The sequence below is a fragment of the Aotus nancymaae genome, unplaced genomic scaffold (assembly GCF_030222135.1).
Source record: "Aotus nancymaae isolate 86718 unplaced genomic scaffold, 86718_ANA_hifiasm-v0.15.2.pri h1tg000062l, whole genome shotgun sequence".
Lineage (NCBI taxonomy): Eukaryota > Metazoa > Chordata > Mammalia > Primates > Aotidae > Aotus > Aotus nancymaae.
Window position 1 is genome coordinate 8151126 of NW_026988476.1, and position 17750 is coordinate 8168875.

At 34.8% G+C, this 17750-nt stretch overlaps 1 protein-coding gene across 1 annotated transcript in view; it reads left to right on the forward strand.

Annotated features, from left to right (window-relative positions):
* TTC6 (tetratricopeptide repeat domain 6) overlaps positions 1–17750 on the forward strand; it is a 226700-nt gene that overhangs the window by 179611 nt on the left and 29339 nt on the right. The window contains exons 20-26 of the mRNA XM_064365726.1: positions 2272–2354; positions 3271–3347; positions 3909–4069; positions 11664–11798; positions 13015–13164; positions 13942–14082; positions 15344–15457. Coding sequence (XP_064221796.1) covers positions 2272–2354; positions 3271–3347; positions 3909–4069; positions 11664–11798; positions 13015–13164; positions 13942–14082; positions 15344–15457 — 861 coding nt within the window. The remainder of the gene's footprint in view (positions 1–2271; positions 2355–3270; positions 3348–3908; positions 4070–11663; positions 11799–13014; positions 13165–13941; positions 14083–15343; positions 15458–17750) is intronic.

Sequence of the window (17750 nt, forward strand, 5' to 3'; positions counted from 1 at the left end):
CACAATAAATGGGAAAAATTCTCTCCAATTCCAGCCAGATCTGATTTTCAGAGATAATGCTGTTAACTCTTGTCTCTACCCTTCAAAGTAGACACCCATTTTCACCACTGCACCACTAACTGCCCTGACCAAATACTAGTTTCTCATCAGGGTGGATTTTCAAATAGCAGCCACAACGATGTTGCCAAAACATGTCAGATTATTTCACTTCTTTGCTCAAATCCTTCAATAGCTTCCCTTGTGTTTAGAATAAAAGCTAAATTCTACAAAAGCTAAAGGTCTGTAAGACCCCACAGGAGTTAGCTCCTAATTGCCCTTCTACATTTGTCGCCTGTCTATACTGGTTTCAGCCAGGATAAGCTAGGCTATGCTGAGGTTAAAAAAAAAAAATCACTGTATTAAAACAAAGGTTTATTCCTTGCTCACACTATATGTCCACAGAGGATTATCTGGAAGCTCTGCCTTCCATTGTCTGCATCTCAGGACCCAATGTGACTAGAGTCCCGTTCAAAGTCCTTATCCTGCTGATGATAGAGGTGGGGGACTGAGGGCAGGTTCAGTGTTGCCCCCAGGTCATGTTACCTCTTGACTCTGTTGGGGAAAGGATGGATATACTCTTAGTGTGTGACTCTTTTGCTTAACCTAATCCTGTTGATGGAGCTAAGACCATCTACAGAATTTGGAGTTTTCCCTGAGTGCATAGAGAAATCATAGCACCAGCATGACAGCAGGGTGTAAAGATGAAGTCAAAGACTGTTGTTCTGAGAGGCAAAAATCTCTACACAGTTCTGATTGAATAATTTGTGGTGCATTCACACCATAGAATTTAAGAAAAATGGTAAAAAGAATAAATAGAACTATGCTAGCTGACTTGGAAGGTTTACCATGAGATTTTTTTGAGTAAGAAAACTAGGAAGAGTGTGAAATTTGTTCAATACAATTACATGTAAATAAAATAATTGTAAATAAACCCTTGTGCATGTATGTACAAGAATACATACTCCCATTATGTGGGTTCAACCTCCTGGGTAAATTTAATCTAAGGCTGCCTGGTAGTGGTCTAATTCAGGGAAGCTTGTAAAGATCTGAGAATGAGCCTCAGTTTGGCTTAAGCCAGGGTTTCCTCAATGCATAGACATGTATGGATGGTAGAACAGGTGTAGCAATGTGGACATATGACTATATGATTTATTAATTACACCATCCTGAACAGGTTAGCTTAGGAAGCAGAAGGTCTGAAGTTCCACAGAAAATTTCCAATTTGTTTAAACAAATCTCAAACTTCCTCCTTTTCTGTTCCCTGTTTTGAGTCTATCCACCATTTCCTCCAAACATTTATACCATCTCTACAGGTACTTCCTGCTTCCTTGCACAAATTAGTTTTGTCCATTTGCTTCTTTGCATCACTGTGCCATTACAATAAAAGGATTGGTTGGTCGTCCCAGGTTAATTTTGCTCTGGTCTGTATAGTGCTTCTTTGGTAATATTTCTAATAGTAGTTGATTTTTGTCCCCAGATTTGTACAAATTCAGATTGTGTTTCTGTGACCAGTATTAAGGGAATAATTAATGTTTACTTTTCATTATATATTGATGTTTAACAGATTACTTTTTCATAATTTTTGTATTTTGTTATATTCATTCATTTACTTAATTTTTGTGTAGGCCTGTTTTTCTTTCCTTATTTTTAAGTGGAACGGAGCTTTAGTTTTTATCTCACCCTCTTTTGCATGCTACGTTATTTCTCATTCTTTATTCTTACTATTGTTTTTGCTGAGACAGGGTCTACTATGTTGACGAGGCTGGTTTTGACCTCCTGGCCTTAGCAAGCAATTCTCCTGTCTCAGTCTCCCAAATTGCTGAAATGAGAGGTGTGAGCCCGGCCTCCATGCTACTTGATTAAGATGGATCAGGTTTGCTGAAAAAGTTGTTAGGGTTGAGGGAGAAAAACTGAGAGCTAAATGAAAAAAGAAAACACACACGTACACAGTCCAGAATGTATTATATAATCACATTTATGTGAAATAGTATATGTGGATATGTACAATTATTCTTCAAAATTAAAGATAAATGATTTTTAAAAATTAAGAGTATTCCATACATTTTTTTTGTTACTTCTCTGAATCCCATTTGCCTTGTTGATTCTTGAGAAAAACATGTATGTTAGGAGATGTTCCTGCAAAATTCTGTAGTAAAGGGTGGGAGAGGATAAATATCAGAAGGGAAGTGATTGGTATTGTTAGGAGCTAAGTTTCTGTTTATCACTCAACAGTTGCATAAATTGAAAAAGGCAGTAAATGAATTGTCTCGTGCTATCCACCTTCAGCCAGATGGAATCCAATTATACATAAGAAGGTATGAATATAGGAATTGAATTCTTCTTGGGATAACAACATCAGAGATATTGAATGGGGATCTTCAGTTCTCTCTTGAACCTTTCAGGCTACCCGTTTTACATTTAATCTCCCAGCAATTGCCGTTTCCCCACCAGCAAGCCAGTTTGTTAAACTTTAAGATAATTTATTACATAAGATAAGCAGATTTTTCCCTTTGCTCTACCATTGCACCAAAATATAACTGTTTAGTGTTTAAGTTCTTTGAGGCCTTTTTAAGTGACTAGTCATATAGTTATCACATATCTCATAAGAGTAAGGTAACATATTTTGAACAGTTGTTTTCATTATGTCCACAGTCAAACATAAGCATGTGTACCAAACATAAACCTCAGCTAATTCAGTGAAAAAAAAGTGACATATTGAATTGTATACCATTTCTACAGATACTGCCAAGTTCCATGTAGTATTTCAAATGTAGTAGAACTTGCTATAAAGATATCCTTTGCAAGTTATGAGTTATCAAAAATATAATCTTTTAAGGATTTATAGACCTGGGAAAATGGAATGGAACAATGGTTTCCTGATAAGGGCTTGCTTTGTCCTTGAACTATATTTTATCAATTTATGTAAATACCTCCATCCTTTTATATGCCTTGAACTTTATCTTTTAATAGTTTCTCAGCAAAATGTATAACATTTTAAATACAGATAATTGCAAAAAGGGATTTGAGTATTTTTCTTTCAGTGTTACATGTCCTAAGTTTTCTCATCACATCACTATGCTAATTGGTGTATTTGGACTATATAAAATGTCTATAATTTTTTATGCATACATAAGCAAATAAGAATGAATCTATTATAAAATTTTAAGATTGTAAGAAACTTTATAGATTATTTTTAGCTGCTTGGAATCAAAAAACTATTATTTCTTCCAGAGGACAATATCTTCTTATGATGAGATGTTACAATCTTGCAAAGTTTACTATTTATCAAGTAGCAGAAATGGACAAAGGTAAATATAATTAATTATAACTTTTAAGAAATACCTCTTTAAATTTTTTATGCTATTTTGCAATAGTTGTGTATAAATAGCACAAAGAATTCACTTGAAAGTCAAATTAGATTTTGAAACTTTAGTTTTATATGTACATTGTCAATTAGTAAAATGATTCATAGTGAATTTTGTGAGAGAGATTTTTATGGGAAATATCAAGCTTACAATTTTTCTGTTTTTTATTTGTAATTGGAATGTCATATATATATATTTTTTACTTCTCTGTCTGTATCCCATTTGCTTTGTGATTCTTAAGAAAAACATGTATATTAGGAGATGTCCCTGTGAAATTTTCTGTAGTAAAGGGATGGGAGAGGATAAATACCAGAAAGGAAGCAATGAGTATTGTTAGGTATTTACTGGTAGTAAATAGATCTTAGCATAATTGGTTAATTTTATAATTTGTTGATTTGTTAATTCATATTATAAAGACAAATTATTGAATTACTTCTTAAAATAATTATATTCAAAATCCTTGATACTTGGCAAAGATATTGATAAACTTTCCTTTCCTTTTAGGTCTCAACGAGTTGAGTCCTATACAGCAAGCCCTCATTTATTCATTTTGTGAAAACCACGACAAGGCCATTGAAGTCTTGGATGGAATCAGTTGGAATAGAACTGATATGACCATGTATGCTCTATTAGCAAAAGTTCAAATGAAGGCTAAGAGAACCAAGGTGAAAAGTCCTCTGAGTAATGTTTACTAAACCTATGAATGAAGTGTATATGTTGTGTTTAGTATGCCACTTTAAATATTTTTCACAAAATTAAGTCATACTATTTATTTATTTTTCTGTAAATTAACATTTGGGTTATTTTCTCTCTTTTGTTTGCCCCCTCTTAAGAATAGGGCTGCCTAAAATATTCTTTTTCATGTCTTCAGTCAATACATGGAGTAGTTTTCCAGGATATATATCAAGGAGTGGAATTGCTGGTATGTAGAGGTAGTGAATGTTTAACTTTGGAGGAAATGACACATTGTTTCACAGGGTAGTACCAGTTTATTCTCCCAGCTGAAGTGTAGATATATTCCTGTTCCTGTTGATCTGCATCTTTTACAATAATTGCTGTTATTAGGCTTTATTTTTGCCAATTTTGTGGTTAAAAATTAATGTCTGGTGGTCTTAATTCACATTTCTCAGTTTTAGCATCAGGTTGAGAATCTTTTTATGTTTATCAGCCATTCATATTTCCTGTTCTGTCAATTTGCTCATTTGTCATTTGTCTTGTTCTTATTGATTTTAGGCATTTAAGATATAAATTCTGTATACTAATCCTTAATTGTATACCGGGTTTCTTCTTACAGTTTGTGGCTTGTCTTTTGTCTCTATGGTGTTTTTTGATGAACAGAGCTTCTAAAATTTAATGTAGTTGAATATGTCTATTTTAAAATTTGTCATCAGGGTGCCTGAAAGAGTACCTTAAGAAGTCTTTTCTACTCCAAAGTCAAGATATTCTTCCATATTTTCTTTGGAAAGTTTAACTTTTGCTTTTTCCATTTAAGACATTACTCTATCTTAAGATTATTCTCTTTTAGCATGAGAGAGTGATAAAATTTCAGTTTCCTCCATATGGATATTTAAATGTTTCAGTATCATTTATTGAAATGTTCTTCTTAACCCAAAAATCTACAGTGCTACATCTATCTTATTACACGTTTTCACATATGTATGGATCATGTGCTATTTTAGGTTCTCTATTCTGTTCTTTTGGTCAATTTTTCTATTACCGGCCCAGTAGTATAGTGCCTTAATTGCTATACCCTCATTGAAATTATTGATATCTGGTGGAGAAAGTCTCTACACCATGTTCTTCTCCAGGAAACTCCTGGTTACTCTTGAACATTTACTCTGCCGTATACATGTTACATTTAGCTTGCCCAAGGTCCATTAAAAAACTCTCTTGACATTTTGAATCTTTAGATTATTTTAGGGAGAATTTACATCTTTATGATATTGAGTTCTTTAGTTTATGATCATAATGATGTATCTCCCCATTTATTTCACATTTTCTTTTAAATAGATTTTACATATCCCTTGCTAAAAGTTTTCCTAAGTATTCTCATAGTTTTTTCTGGTTTTAAAAAGGGTATCCTTTTAAAAAAATTTCTGTTTGCTGATGATTTACAGAAATGAAATGGATTTTTGTATACTTATCTACTAGCCAACCACCTTGCTGAACTTGCTTATTGTTTCTGAAAGTGTTTAGGTCTGTTCTTTTGGGTTCATAATTAGAAAACTATGTCGTCTATAAATAACAATAGTTTTATTTTTTCCTTTCTTTTTATGTATTCTGTTTCTTATTCTTGTCTAACTGTGCTGACTAGAAACTCCAAGACAAAGTGACTAAAAGTGGTGACAAAAGCATCCTTATTTTCTTCCAAATCCTAAAGGAAGTTTACCCCACTGTGAATAAAGTTTGGGACTGATTTTTGTAGATAATTTAAACAAAGTAAAGGTTCAATAATCTTTCTATTTCAGTTTTGAATTTTATCAAATTATTTTTCATCAGGTATTGAAATGATTATTATGTTTTTATCCTTTAATAGGTTAATGTAGCAGATTGTATGTCACATATGAAATTAAGTAATCTATGACATTATTTAGTGTTAGACCAACCATGCATTCCTGGGTTAAACTGGCTCGATTGGAATATATAATATTTTTGTATACATTGCTAAATTTGAGTTGGTCATGAGGATCTTTGTATCTGTATTTATGAGTGAGATTGGTTTTGTGGGATTTGAGTATTGATCTCATAAGATTATTTGGAGAGTATTTCTTCTTTTCTATTTAGGCAATTAGTTTGTCTAAAAATTGTAATGATCTCTTCTTTGAAAGATTATTGAATGCTTTAATATCATACATTTAATAAACATTAGCCATTATTATTCCTTTTTCTCCCTGGGCATGTAATGGTTTTTATAGGCTTCATCCCATAAACATTTAATCATGAGAAACTATCTTTAGTATAGAAATTTTAAAAACCTTCATTTTTGCTCTCTTCACCTCTCCAATTATTGGCTTTTTTTCTCTTTTCTCTGGCACAACCAAATCTTGGAATTTTTTTTATATTCCTTATCTTCATTTCCTCACTTTCCACTCATTATGCTCCTCACCACAATCTGGCTTCTTTCCTCTTGTGATGGACACATGATAAGGTGGCCCTCAACAAGTTATGCCCTTGTGTGACCTTGAGTGTGAGTGGAACCTGTGACGTGCTTCTAACCAATAGACAATGGGAAAGATGATGGGATGTCACTCCCATGATTATATTAGGTTGCGTATTAGACTGGAGAGAGAAATTCCCTTCCTGGCCTTAAAGAAGCAAAGAACTGCTTGTAGAGAGGGTATCATGACAGGGAACTTCCGTGGCCTTGAGGACCTCAGGACAATCTTCAGCCAATAGCCAGTAAGAAGCCTGTGCCCTAAGGAAACAAAACCCACCAACAATCAGAATGAGCTTAAAAGAAGATTCTGAGCTTTCAGATGAGAATGTAGCATAGTTGATACCTTGACTGAAGCCTGGAAGACCCTAAGCAGAGGACGCAGCTCAGCTATGCCTAGACTCCTGTCCCCTGGAAACTGCGAGATAAGAAATGCATGTTGTATTGAAGCATTAAGTTTGTGATATTTTTTATTTTTTGCAGCAATAGGAAAATAATACAGATTTTAGTACCTGGAAATGGAGTGCTGCTATAACAAATACCTACAAGTGTAAGAGCAGCTTTGGAACCAAGCAGTGAGCAGAGGCTGGAAGGATTTTGAGGAACATGACAGAAAAAGCTTAAATGGCAGCAAACAGAATGTTAGTAGATATCTGGTTTTTAAAGACACCAATATACTCTGCAGCAAATGAGCAACACTCATTTTTTATTAGTGTTGCTAACACTAATAACTCAATTATTATTGTTATTTAGTGGTTAAAAACTTAGTAAAATTTTCCCATGTAGTTGCATGGAAAGCAGAACTAATAACTCAGGAGCCTGGATATACAGCTAAGATAATTTTCAAGCAAGGCGTTGACAGTGCTGCCAGCTTTCTTCTTGCTTCTAATAGTGTAAGTGTGAAAAAGGAAAGATAAGTTAAGAACTGTTAAACAAAATAAACCAGGACTTGTTTGTGTGGAAAATTCTCAACTTCCTTAGATGGCAAAGGGGGATAAAATACACTGTCAAGAAAGCATGTTCTAGAGAAAAGGACAAGGTGTGGCTGGACAACACTGCTGAGGTCTTAGAAGGATCGTGAGGGCAGAATATTGAGTCACACTAGTTCTCTTTCCTTTCAAGAGATTAAGGACATGCCTTACAAATCTTCTTAACCAAACCTGAGGATCTCTAGAAGCTTAAGGGCATTGTCCCTCAGGCATCTCAGCAGGAGGCCAAAGTAGACAAGAAATTTTCTTAAAAAAAATTAATGGATGTGGCTTTTGTCTAATGAAGTGAATCCCTATGAAGTCCATGGAAGATCCCCAAAGTTTTTAAGAAAATTATTTCTTTATAAACACTGACAGTTTAGACTCCAACAGACAGAGTACAAAATGAAGACTGTCAGACCTCAAAATCATTTTGGCAGGAGTAGATTGATAAAACAACTCAGCTGCCTACATGTACAACCTTTTATAAAAAAGGAAAGAGGACCCAGAAGGCAAGACTAAGAACCCAGCGGATGACACTAAGAGCCATAAACGTTTTGAAACCTAATCAAAAGACTGAGTATTTGCCCAAATGGATTTCAGAACTGCCATGGACCAGTGGCTCCTTTTAATCTTCATTTTCTCCGTTTTAAACCAGAATGTCTGTAGATATTATTCTGTGCCTGTCTCACCATTGTATGTTGGGTGTTTTGGGGATGGATAACTTGTCTCTATAATTTCACAAGTTCACAGATGGATAGGAATTGTGCCCCAGGAATGGGACCTGGTAGATTATACTTAAATGCCTCATCCAGACTTGGACCTACTTTAAATGATGAAATTTTAGATGTTGAGCTGATGCAATGAGCTGAGCTTTGGGGGACCTTGGAATGGAGGAATATATTTTGCATGTGGCAAGGATGTTAAATTACTGGGGGCCAGATCATTGGCGTCGTCTGGTAGATACACGCTAAGATTATTCTTAATCATACCCTATATTATCTCCTCCCCTTCTTTGAGTTTGGGCAGGACCTGTGACTTGCTTCTAACCAATAGAATATGGTGACATTGATGGGATGTCGCTCCCTCGATTATGTTGTAGTATTTAGGACCTCCTTTTTAGCAGAGTAGAGAGAGAGAGAGTCTCCTACTGGCCTTTTTGTGACTTCCTATGGAGAGAGTGATGTGATGAGGAACTGTGGGCAGCTGGGACCTGAGTGCAGCCAACAGCAAGCAAGCTGGTATCTCATTGTGGTTTTGATTTGCATCACGCCAGTCAGAATGGTGATTATTAAAAAGTCAAGAAAAAAACAGATGCTGGCAAGGTTGCAGAGAAATAGGAATGCTTTTATACTTTTCAACTATTGTGGAAGATGGCTTGGTGATTCCTCAAAGACCTAGACGCAGAAATACCATTTGACCCAGCAATCCCATTACTGGGTATGTACCCAAAGGAATATAAATTTTCTATTACAAAGATACATGCATGCATATGTTCATTATGGCACTATTCACAATAGCAAAGATATGGAATCAACCCAAATGCCTATCAATGATAGACTGGATAAAGAAGATGTGGTACACATACACCATGGAATTCTTTGCAGCCACAAAAAGTAATGAGATCATGTCCTTTACAGGAACATGGATGTAGCTGGAAGCCATTATCCTCAGCAAACTAATGCAGGAACAGAAAACCAAACACTACATGTTATAAGTGGGAGCTGAACAATGAGAACACATGGACACACAAGGAGGGGAATAACACACACTGGGGCTTGTAGGAAGAGGGCTGGAGGGAGGCAGAATTAGGAAAAATAGTGAATGCTGGGCTGAATACTTAGTTGGTGGGTTGATAGGTGCAGCAAACCACATGGCACACATTTACCTATGTAACAAACCTGCATATCCTGCATATGTATCCCAGAACTTAAAATAAAATTTTTAAAAAATGAAGCTGGGGCTCTCAGTTCCGGAATCCAAGGAAATGAAGTCTGCTAACATTAATGAGCTTGGAAACTGATTCTCCCAGTTGAGTTTCCAGAGGAGAATGTAGCTCAACTGACACCTTGATTAGAGCTTTGTAGGACCCGGAGCTGAGGACCCAGTTAAGCCATGCCCAATCACCGGACCTGTGGAAACTGTGAGATGATAAATGTGTGTTACTATAATTTGCTAAATGTGTGGTAATTTGACTTGTAGCAATAGAAAACGAATGCACCTCTGGTTTGGAATCAAGAACTCTTGCTAGCTTCATTGACTTCCTTTTTCTTCTTCTTCTTCCTTCTTCCTTCTTCTTCCTTCTTCCTTCTTCCTCCTTCTTCCTCCTCCTCCTCCTCCTTCTTCTTCTTCTCTTTCTTCTTTCTTCCTCTTCTTCTTTTTTTTTTTTGAGATGGAGTCTTGCTCTGTCGTCCAGGCTGGAGTGCAGTGGCATGATCTTGGCTTACTGCCTGCAACTTCTGCCTCCTAGGTTCAAATGATTCTCTTGCCTCAGCCTCCCAAGCAGCTGGGATTATAGGTGCATACCACCACGCTCAGTTAATTTTTGTATTTTTAGTAGAGACAGGGTTTCACCATGTTGGCCAAGCTGATCTTGAACTCCTCCCAAAGTGCTGGGATTTCAGGTGTGGGCCACTGTGCTGGGCCTTCATTGACTTTCTTATTGATTCTGTGATCGTTTCTCAGTATGGATCATGTCTACTTTTTTGTTCACATTTGGAGTTGTTGGTCTCTGTATTCTTTGAGGACTGCTTTTTTATATTTGCTTTAATCTCCTCTTCCCAGCCTGCTCCCTGTGACTGTAGCTGGATACCTGATGTCACCATCAGCTCCCCTCTTCCACCCAACAAATCGTCATGTTCTCTTGGTTCTACTTTCTAGATATTTCTCAAATCCACTTTCTTTCTTTACTTCTGTGGTTATTATCCTTGTCTGGAACATATAATTAAAAAAATTTTTCTTGATTTATACAGCTGCGTTGTTATACTCTTCCAAGCTATTATCCATACAGCAGCCACAGTACTTTCTGCAGGCTGTAAAGATGCCTTATCTGCAAGCCCCTAAAGATCACACTCAGATGACACCATACACTAGTGAAAAAGAGAGAGATGGAGGAAGTAGAAGGAAGTAAAGATGTGTTCATTTTAATTTAAATGGGATGGAAGGCTTGAGTAGACAAGTCTTTATGGCCAAGGAGTCAGTGAAGGGACAGAAATCCAAATAAGGAAGGAAGTAACAGGCTGCAGAGATGGGGCAGCAGGAGATGGGGTCAAGGACAGCTTTTGAGGAGTTAGCTCTGCAAAAATGGAGAAAGGAAACAATTCAGACAGGAGAGAAAAAGGTGAAAATGAATGAAGAAGGAGGGATGCTGGGTGGCTTGCCAACGTGTACAACTAACGCTCAATGGGAGCCATAAAGACACTTAGCATATCCAAGTGAAACCTCATTGTTTCTTTAGCAATTTAATACAATTAAGAAGATGGGATAATCAGTAACAAATATTTGTCTTTCTGTATAAAGATATACAATGAGTGGTTAAGTATTAAATGGCATTTCTATCTGGAAAATTGAACTTTTTCATTAATGAGACTTTTGTCTATTTTGATTAAATAAACTAAATGGGTGAGTTTTGGAGGCAGTTTATTTTTTTGGTTCCAATAAAACCCTATTAGGAGGACAGTAGGACACAATAAAAATTGATTAAAATTATGTCAGATATTATCAGTGGAGATCTTTTACTACTTAGTAGCTTCCCAGTATTCCACTCAGAAAAATTATTAGGAAATTGGCAATAAACTAGTTCATAAATTTAAGTCTGACTTAAGCCTGACTGTAGCCTTTAGAATTTAGAAATTTTAGTTCCAAAAATCCATGTCCATAAACCTGCTTAACTACTGGCTTGTAGAAAAGGCTCCTAGGGGGACTTGTGAGGGTCAGACTCCTGAACTGGGTTCTCTTCTTGTAGTGTACCGATGAGAACTGTAACTTCACCAGGTCTGTGTGACCCACATAAAGTAAGAGTAGAGGTGTGTGCTCTGTCCTTTTTTAATATTTAAGGCTGTAATGTTAAATAAATAGTGGAAAGAAACATTTCCTGCCTTCTCCCCACCCTTTTTTTTTTTTTTTTTATCATTATAGGAAGCTGTGAGAACGCTTAAGAAGGCGTTGGATGTCATTTCTCATTCCGATAAAGGACCAAATGCCACAGCAATTTCAGCAGACTGTCTGTATAATTTGGGTCTTTGTTACATGGAAGAAGGCAATTTACAAATGGTATTTCATGTCTTTAGGAGTATAGATTGTTTGTGATTTTAGAGACTGGTTGCTTCTATGCTGTTTTGTTTCTGAAGGCCACCTATACAGTGGGCAACTGGTCCAAAGCTGCTTATGAAGCTTGGTTCATTATAGTCTGTCTGCACCCTGCAGCACCTAGGACATTGTTTTATCTAACCAACATGTTTTATTTGATACTTGCATGTCAACAATATTCTAAAGATTAGTGTGTGTTTCCCACCAGAACAATAAATCTAACTGCAGGAAATTATTACAGTAAAATAATTTTATCACATTAGTATGAATTCACTTATTAAATTTTAAATACTTTGAGTGCTTTAACATAATGTAGAATAAATGAAAAAGATTATAGCATTCTGGCTTTTCTTATTGATCACTTAACAATTCAAATCAGATTGAAGCTGGTTGTTAAGATGGCCAGATTCACTGAAAAACAGTTGATTCAATTATTAAATATTTATCTAGTCTGTAGTGATTTTATGCAATTCTTTACTTCAGAATTGTCACTGATATGACAAATATGTAAAATAATTGATAATATCCAATGGCTAATGTTGGATATTCCACAACTCCATCTCTAGACACACACACACACACACACACACACACACACCATTCTAATCCTTATATTCACAGGGTGGACAGTGTTTTAAACTGGTATTGCCATACCCAAAAAAGGAGGTGCATTTGATTAGTTGTTCTATGTAGAAAAGCCAGTAAATATAAGACAAATTACAAATCTTTGACATGTTCTTAGTCCTTTTCAACAACCAGAGCAAACTCAGCTTTGCTTTAAAATGTGGGAAAACATTTTAGAATTCTGTTGTTCTGAAGTTTTATAATGATGCATTTGCTGGATTCTAATGGAAAGTAAATGTGCTGGTTGTGATTTCTTTGAAGAAACAAAATCTGAAGAATAATTAAAATTATACCACCCAAATTATTGAAATCTAACAACATGGATTATGTAGCCCTTAGTCTGGGAATGAGACCTTTAATTATAATAATCAACCCTACTTGTTTCTAAATATTAATTTTGTTTGTTTCATGAGGTTCATTAGGAGAAATGTGTTTAAAATAATCCAAAAATAGAGTGAAACTTTTCAACAATAATTATATACTATAATTCATTAATATTTTAAAACAATATATTCTATCACTAAATGGTTTGCATTTTGACAATATGCTCCTGTAGGCTTTTGATTCTTTTACAAAAGCAGTGAAAGCAAATCCAGATTTTGCGGAAAGCTTTTATCAACGAGGGCTTTGTAAAGCAAAACTCCACAAGGATAGCTCGATTCTGGATTTTAATTGTGCAATTACCCTCAATCCAAAACATTACCAGGTATTTAAACAGATGCTTTCAGTGAGTTGAAAAGTGTTAGCTTTGGTAAAGCTATTAAATCTTGTATATGCCATTGTTATTAATTAGGAACAATCAGTTCCTTATACCTACTTTTCACTTAACTATATTTTGATAATCCAAATAGCTGTATTTCTCCTTAAACTAAAAGTATTATTTCCATCAATGATATTATGATATTTATATAAAAGTGTATGTGAATGTGACAGATGTAAAATTATTAATATATTAATGTGGCTATTAATTTAAATTATATATACTTGTTAATTTTACTTTTTATATTGATGTTACATAGATTCCTGCCTTTTAATAGACTATACAGACAATACAAAATTCAGTAGGTGAAGCTTGATTGCATTTTGATTTTAGGAATCTATGAAATGTGAATCTGGACTAAATATTAGATGATTTTAGGAAATTTCTATAAATTCTCTTGGGTATATAATGGCAGCATGGTTATGTAGGGGAATGTCTTTTTTTTTCATGGGAGATGCATACTGGAGGACATATGGTAAAGTATTACCATATCTACAACTTGTTTTCGAATAGTACAGGAAAAAAATGTTAATAGTTATTAACTCCAGGTAATAGGTATTTATCATTCCTTCAATTATTCTGTGTCCTTTGAAATTATTTTTTCTAATAAAAGAAAGTGAAAAAAAGGCTATACTTTAATACCATCTTGGGAGGCATAGATTTGTTCAAAGTACTCTTTTACTAAAGCATCCATTCCTCCTTTCCCTTTCTCTCTTTGAATAGGCATATTTAAGCCGAGTAGCATTCTATGGTTTAAAAGGCAGGTATTCCAAAGCAATCTTGAATTGTAACATGGCTATGAAAATTTATCCTGACAGTGTGCGTGCCTATCTCTACAGAGGAGTTCTGAAATACTACAACAAGGTAGGGCCATTTTCTGCCTGATTTACTGAAATTTTAGGGTGGACAGATTCTCTTATGCTAGGCAGGGGACTCACTTCCTTTTTTTCTTTGTGGTAGGGAATCACTGTGATATGAAGGGCAGAACTAGATACAAAACTTTACACTTTCCCAATTCATATCTTTTTTCAAAAAATAATGATATTTATTTTTGACATTTACATTTAAAATAACATTTATTATTTATTTTTATTAAAGTAGTATATATTGTAGACAATTTGGAAAAATATAGAAGGGAATAAAGGATTATTATCTCACTGTCAGTGATAATTTCTGAGTGCATTTGGCATATTTGTATTTAGTCTTTTATTTTCCTCACAATATATTTTCCAAAATTTGGACCATGCTATTTATATAACTTGTGTTGTGCCCTGCTTTTTACACTTAATCTTTGAAGATAACATTTTTCTGACTGCATAATATTCCACCATAATTTATTTTTAATTACTTTATTGTTGAACTTTTTGGTTGTTTTTAAAATTTTTACTATTTTACTATTTAATATAGTTATACAACTGAGAACAAAATTGCTCCTTGGGTTTATGATTGGTTCTTAAACAGAAATTACTGGGTTAAAAGGTGTGAGCAGCACCATTGATACCTGATACTGCACTGAATACTTTATTTCCCTCTACTTTTCTTTTCTGATCTTTCTTTGTAGCTATTTTATATGAAATATTTTGCAAATAATACCTTAAAGCAAAGGTAAGACCTTGCATTATGTGTTAATTCCATGAAAATTACTATCTATAGAAATGGATGATATAAGGTATCAGAGAAGAATCAAAGAGGAAGCAAAAGAGTACGTGGGTAGAAAACATGATGATTATGTGATATGATAGAGTGAAAGAAGCAAGCAAGCTCTCGTGAATGGTTTGCTGGATGAATATGGGTGGGTTTTTTTTTTTTTTAATCGAGAAATATGACTTTCTCCTTGCCATATACCAACATCGGTAACAAGATATTTGCCTAAATTAAAGTTGTTGATATATTTAATTTTGTTTGCAGGTAAGAGAAACTATAATGGTAATTTCTACCAGGAGATTTTCTTAATTAACTCTGTGAAAGTTAATTAAGTGGCTTGAATGTCTTAATTTCACAGATGATACAAAGAATGGTTAAATGTGTGTTTCAAAAACTCTAATAGAAACAATAATTTATTTTGTTATTAAATTTCAGTCCATTATGATTTTCCTTTCTCATGTAATTACTTTTTTCTTTTTAGACTTACAAGCTAGCAATTACAGATTTAACTATAGCTATCAACATGGACAAAAATAGTTATATAGCATTTTATAACAGAGCATTATGTTACACCAAGATAAGAGAACTTCAAATGGTAAGATGACTGTTTTAGTAAATAATGTGTTTAAAGTGTTTAATAAATAACACGCATTTAATAGCTTGTTGACTTTGATCAATAAACATTTAATAAACAATACGTTAAAGCATTTGTAAACTCTTTTAAGGCATTTATAAAGTATTTTCTTATTACTTCTGCTAGAATTTTCAGAAGGAATTCCTAGGAAATACACACATATAAAACTTGAGAAACCAAACAACCAGTTCAAAGGATATTTAATTTCTTTGTTAGTGCTCACCAAATTTTCTTACGTAATTTCTGAAAGAAATAAAATGAAAAATTAATAATCCTTATAGAAGCATTTAAAAGCATTTATAAATTAAATGCATTACATAATTATCATTTGAATAAATGTTTCTACCATATGCAGAATTTTTTTAAAGCAGTAGCAATCACTATCAATGTTGTTTCAAAATTTTAATAATAGCTAGAGCAGTTTGTGTAGGTATTTTTTCGTTTGGTCTTCAGACCACACATGTAGCAGGGAGTATGGAGTGATGGTTTTCAACTTCAGGGACCAGTGACAAGGTTTGACCCATAGTTTGAAGGCCTATGGGTTGCTGCAACCCTCTTTTTTTCCCCCCATTTGTCTTGATCCAGCATCTACCTATTCAAACTCTTGTTGATATTTTCTAATCTTACCTACTCTCTTCTCTCCTCTTGTCGGTTTTGTGCCTTTTCAATGAGGATTCCTCACTGGGAGCAGTTGGTCTGTGGTCTTTCAGCGTCGTGTCCCCTTCTTTCTTTGTTTCTTGTCTCTCTCTCCTTATTTCTGCTCACGTCCATAGTACATGATGCATTCATTTAAAAGGCTACGTCACATTCCCACTGTTCTGTGTCCACACACTCCCCAGTCTGTGAAACTTGGACAGTGAAATAGGTTTAAAACATTTAGAAATTTAGAAATGTACAAGCTCTTTTAGAAGGGAAGTTGAGAAACATTGTCTCTACCTAAAAGGATATAAAATTCCTGGTAACCAGATTATTAGATTTCCTCCAGAAATGTTGATAAATGAATAATTTTTAACAAGGGGATTGTTAAGGTGCTAGGAGCTGACTGAAAGATCATTTATTAGAGTGACTTGGACAACAAGGGCCTTTGAGGATTCCCTCCCCAACCCCATTCCTCCCAGAAAGGTAACCCTGAGTAGGAAAACAACAGGCTGGGCGGTGGGGAGGGAACACCCATTGTTTTGTTATCTCAGATATGTGAAAAAGCCAATGCTCTGTTAATAAAGAAAATGTAAAACCACCTAAATCAAGTAAAACTGAATTGCAATAATAAAATATTGGTGATTTCAGAGCTGCCAGGACTCTGAAGCATTTCATTCAATCTGCTCACTTTACAGATGAGGAAATGGAAGTAGGGAGAAGTTAGAAAACCCATCCAAGTCACACACAGGGAGTTAGTGACCTGTATTGGTGTCCACAAATTTGTTTGCTTCTGGGTTAACAGTGTTCAGATGGCTTTGTAAAACTGCCTGACCTCCAGCATGTGGACTGGATGTCATTAAGCAGTGTGTCCCTCTCCCTGTCTGTCTCCCTCCACCAGTTTCTCAGCATTCCTGCCATCCCTAGCCTGAGAAAAACCAAGTAACTTTCTGCAGAAAATGCACTTAGGCATTCTCCCAAGATATAGTTTCATAAAAACTAAGCAAAGATGAATTCTGGTTCTAACACTTGATATTAATAAAAATAGTGAACAGTCATCACTTATTTAGGGCTTATTGTGTGACAGGAACTGGGCTAAATGCTTCACCGACATACAAGCAAAATATTTTAAAGTAGATCCTTTCGACAATACGATGAATTAATACCCCAATTTTGCAGATGAGAAAGCTAAGGCTTAGTGTGAAGTAATTTTCCCCAAGTTGAGAAGCTAGTCATGATAACAGAGGCATGGCACAAATCCAGGATAGGCCAAGGCCCTGGCCCTCATCTTAATCAAAATCTGTGCGCTCCCATCCCTACCCCTTGTCGTCGTTGACCTTTATGAAATCTTATTTCCCAGTTTTTATTTCCTCTTATGTTGCAGATTCAGCTGCTTAGTGGCTCTCTAAGGCACCATACTGGTTTCAAGTAATGTGATTTAGTAAAAGAAAAATGTTATACAATTTGTGGCTAATATTCTAGGTTTATTTTTTCTTTTTTGACAAATATTACTAATTATTTTTTATAGTCCTGGCAATATTTATTTATAATTATGCCATAACATAACTATAGGATTTTTAATTGCACATTTTTTTTAAAGACATTTGAACACCCGACA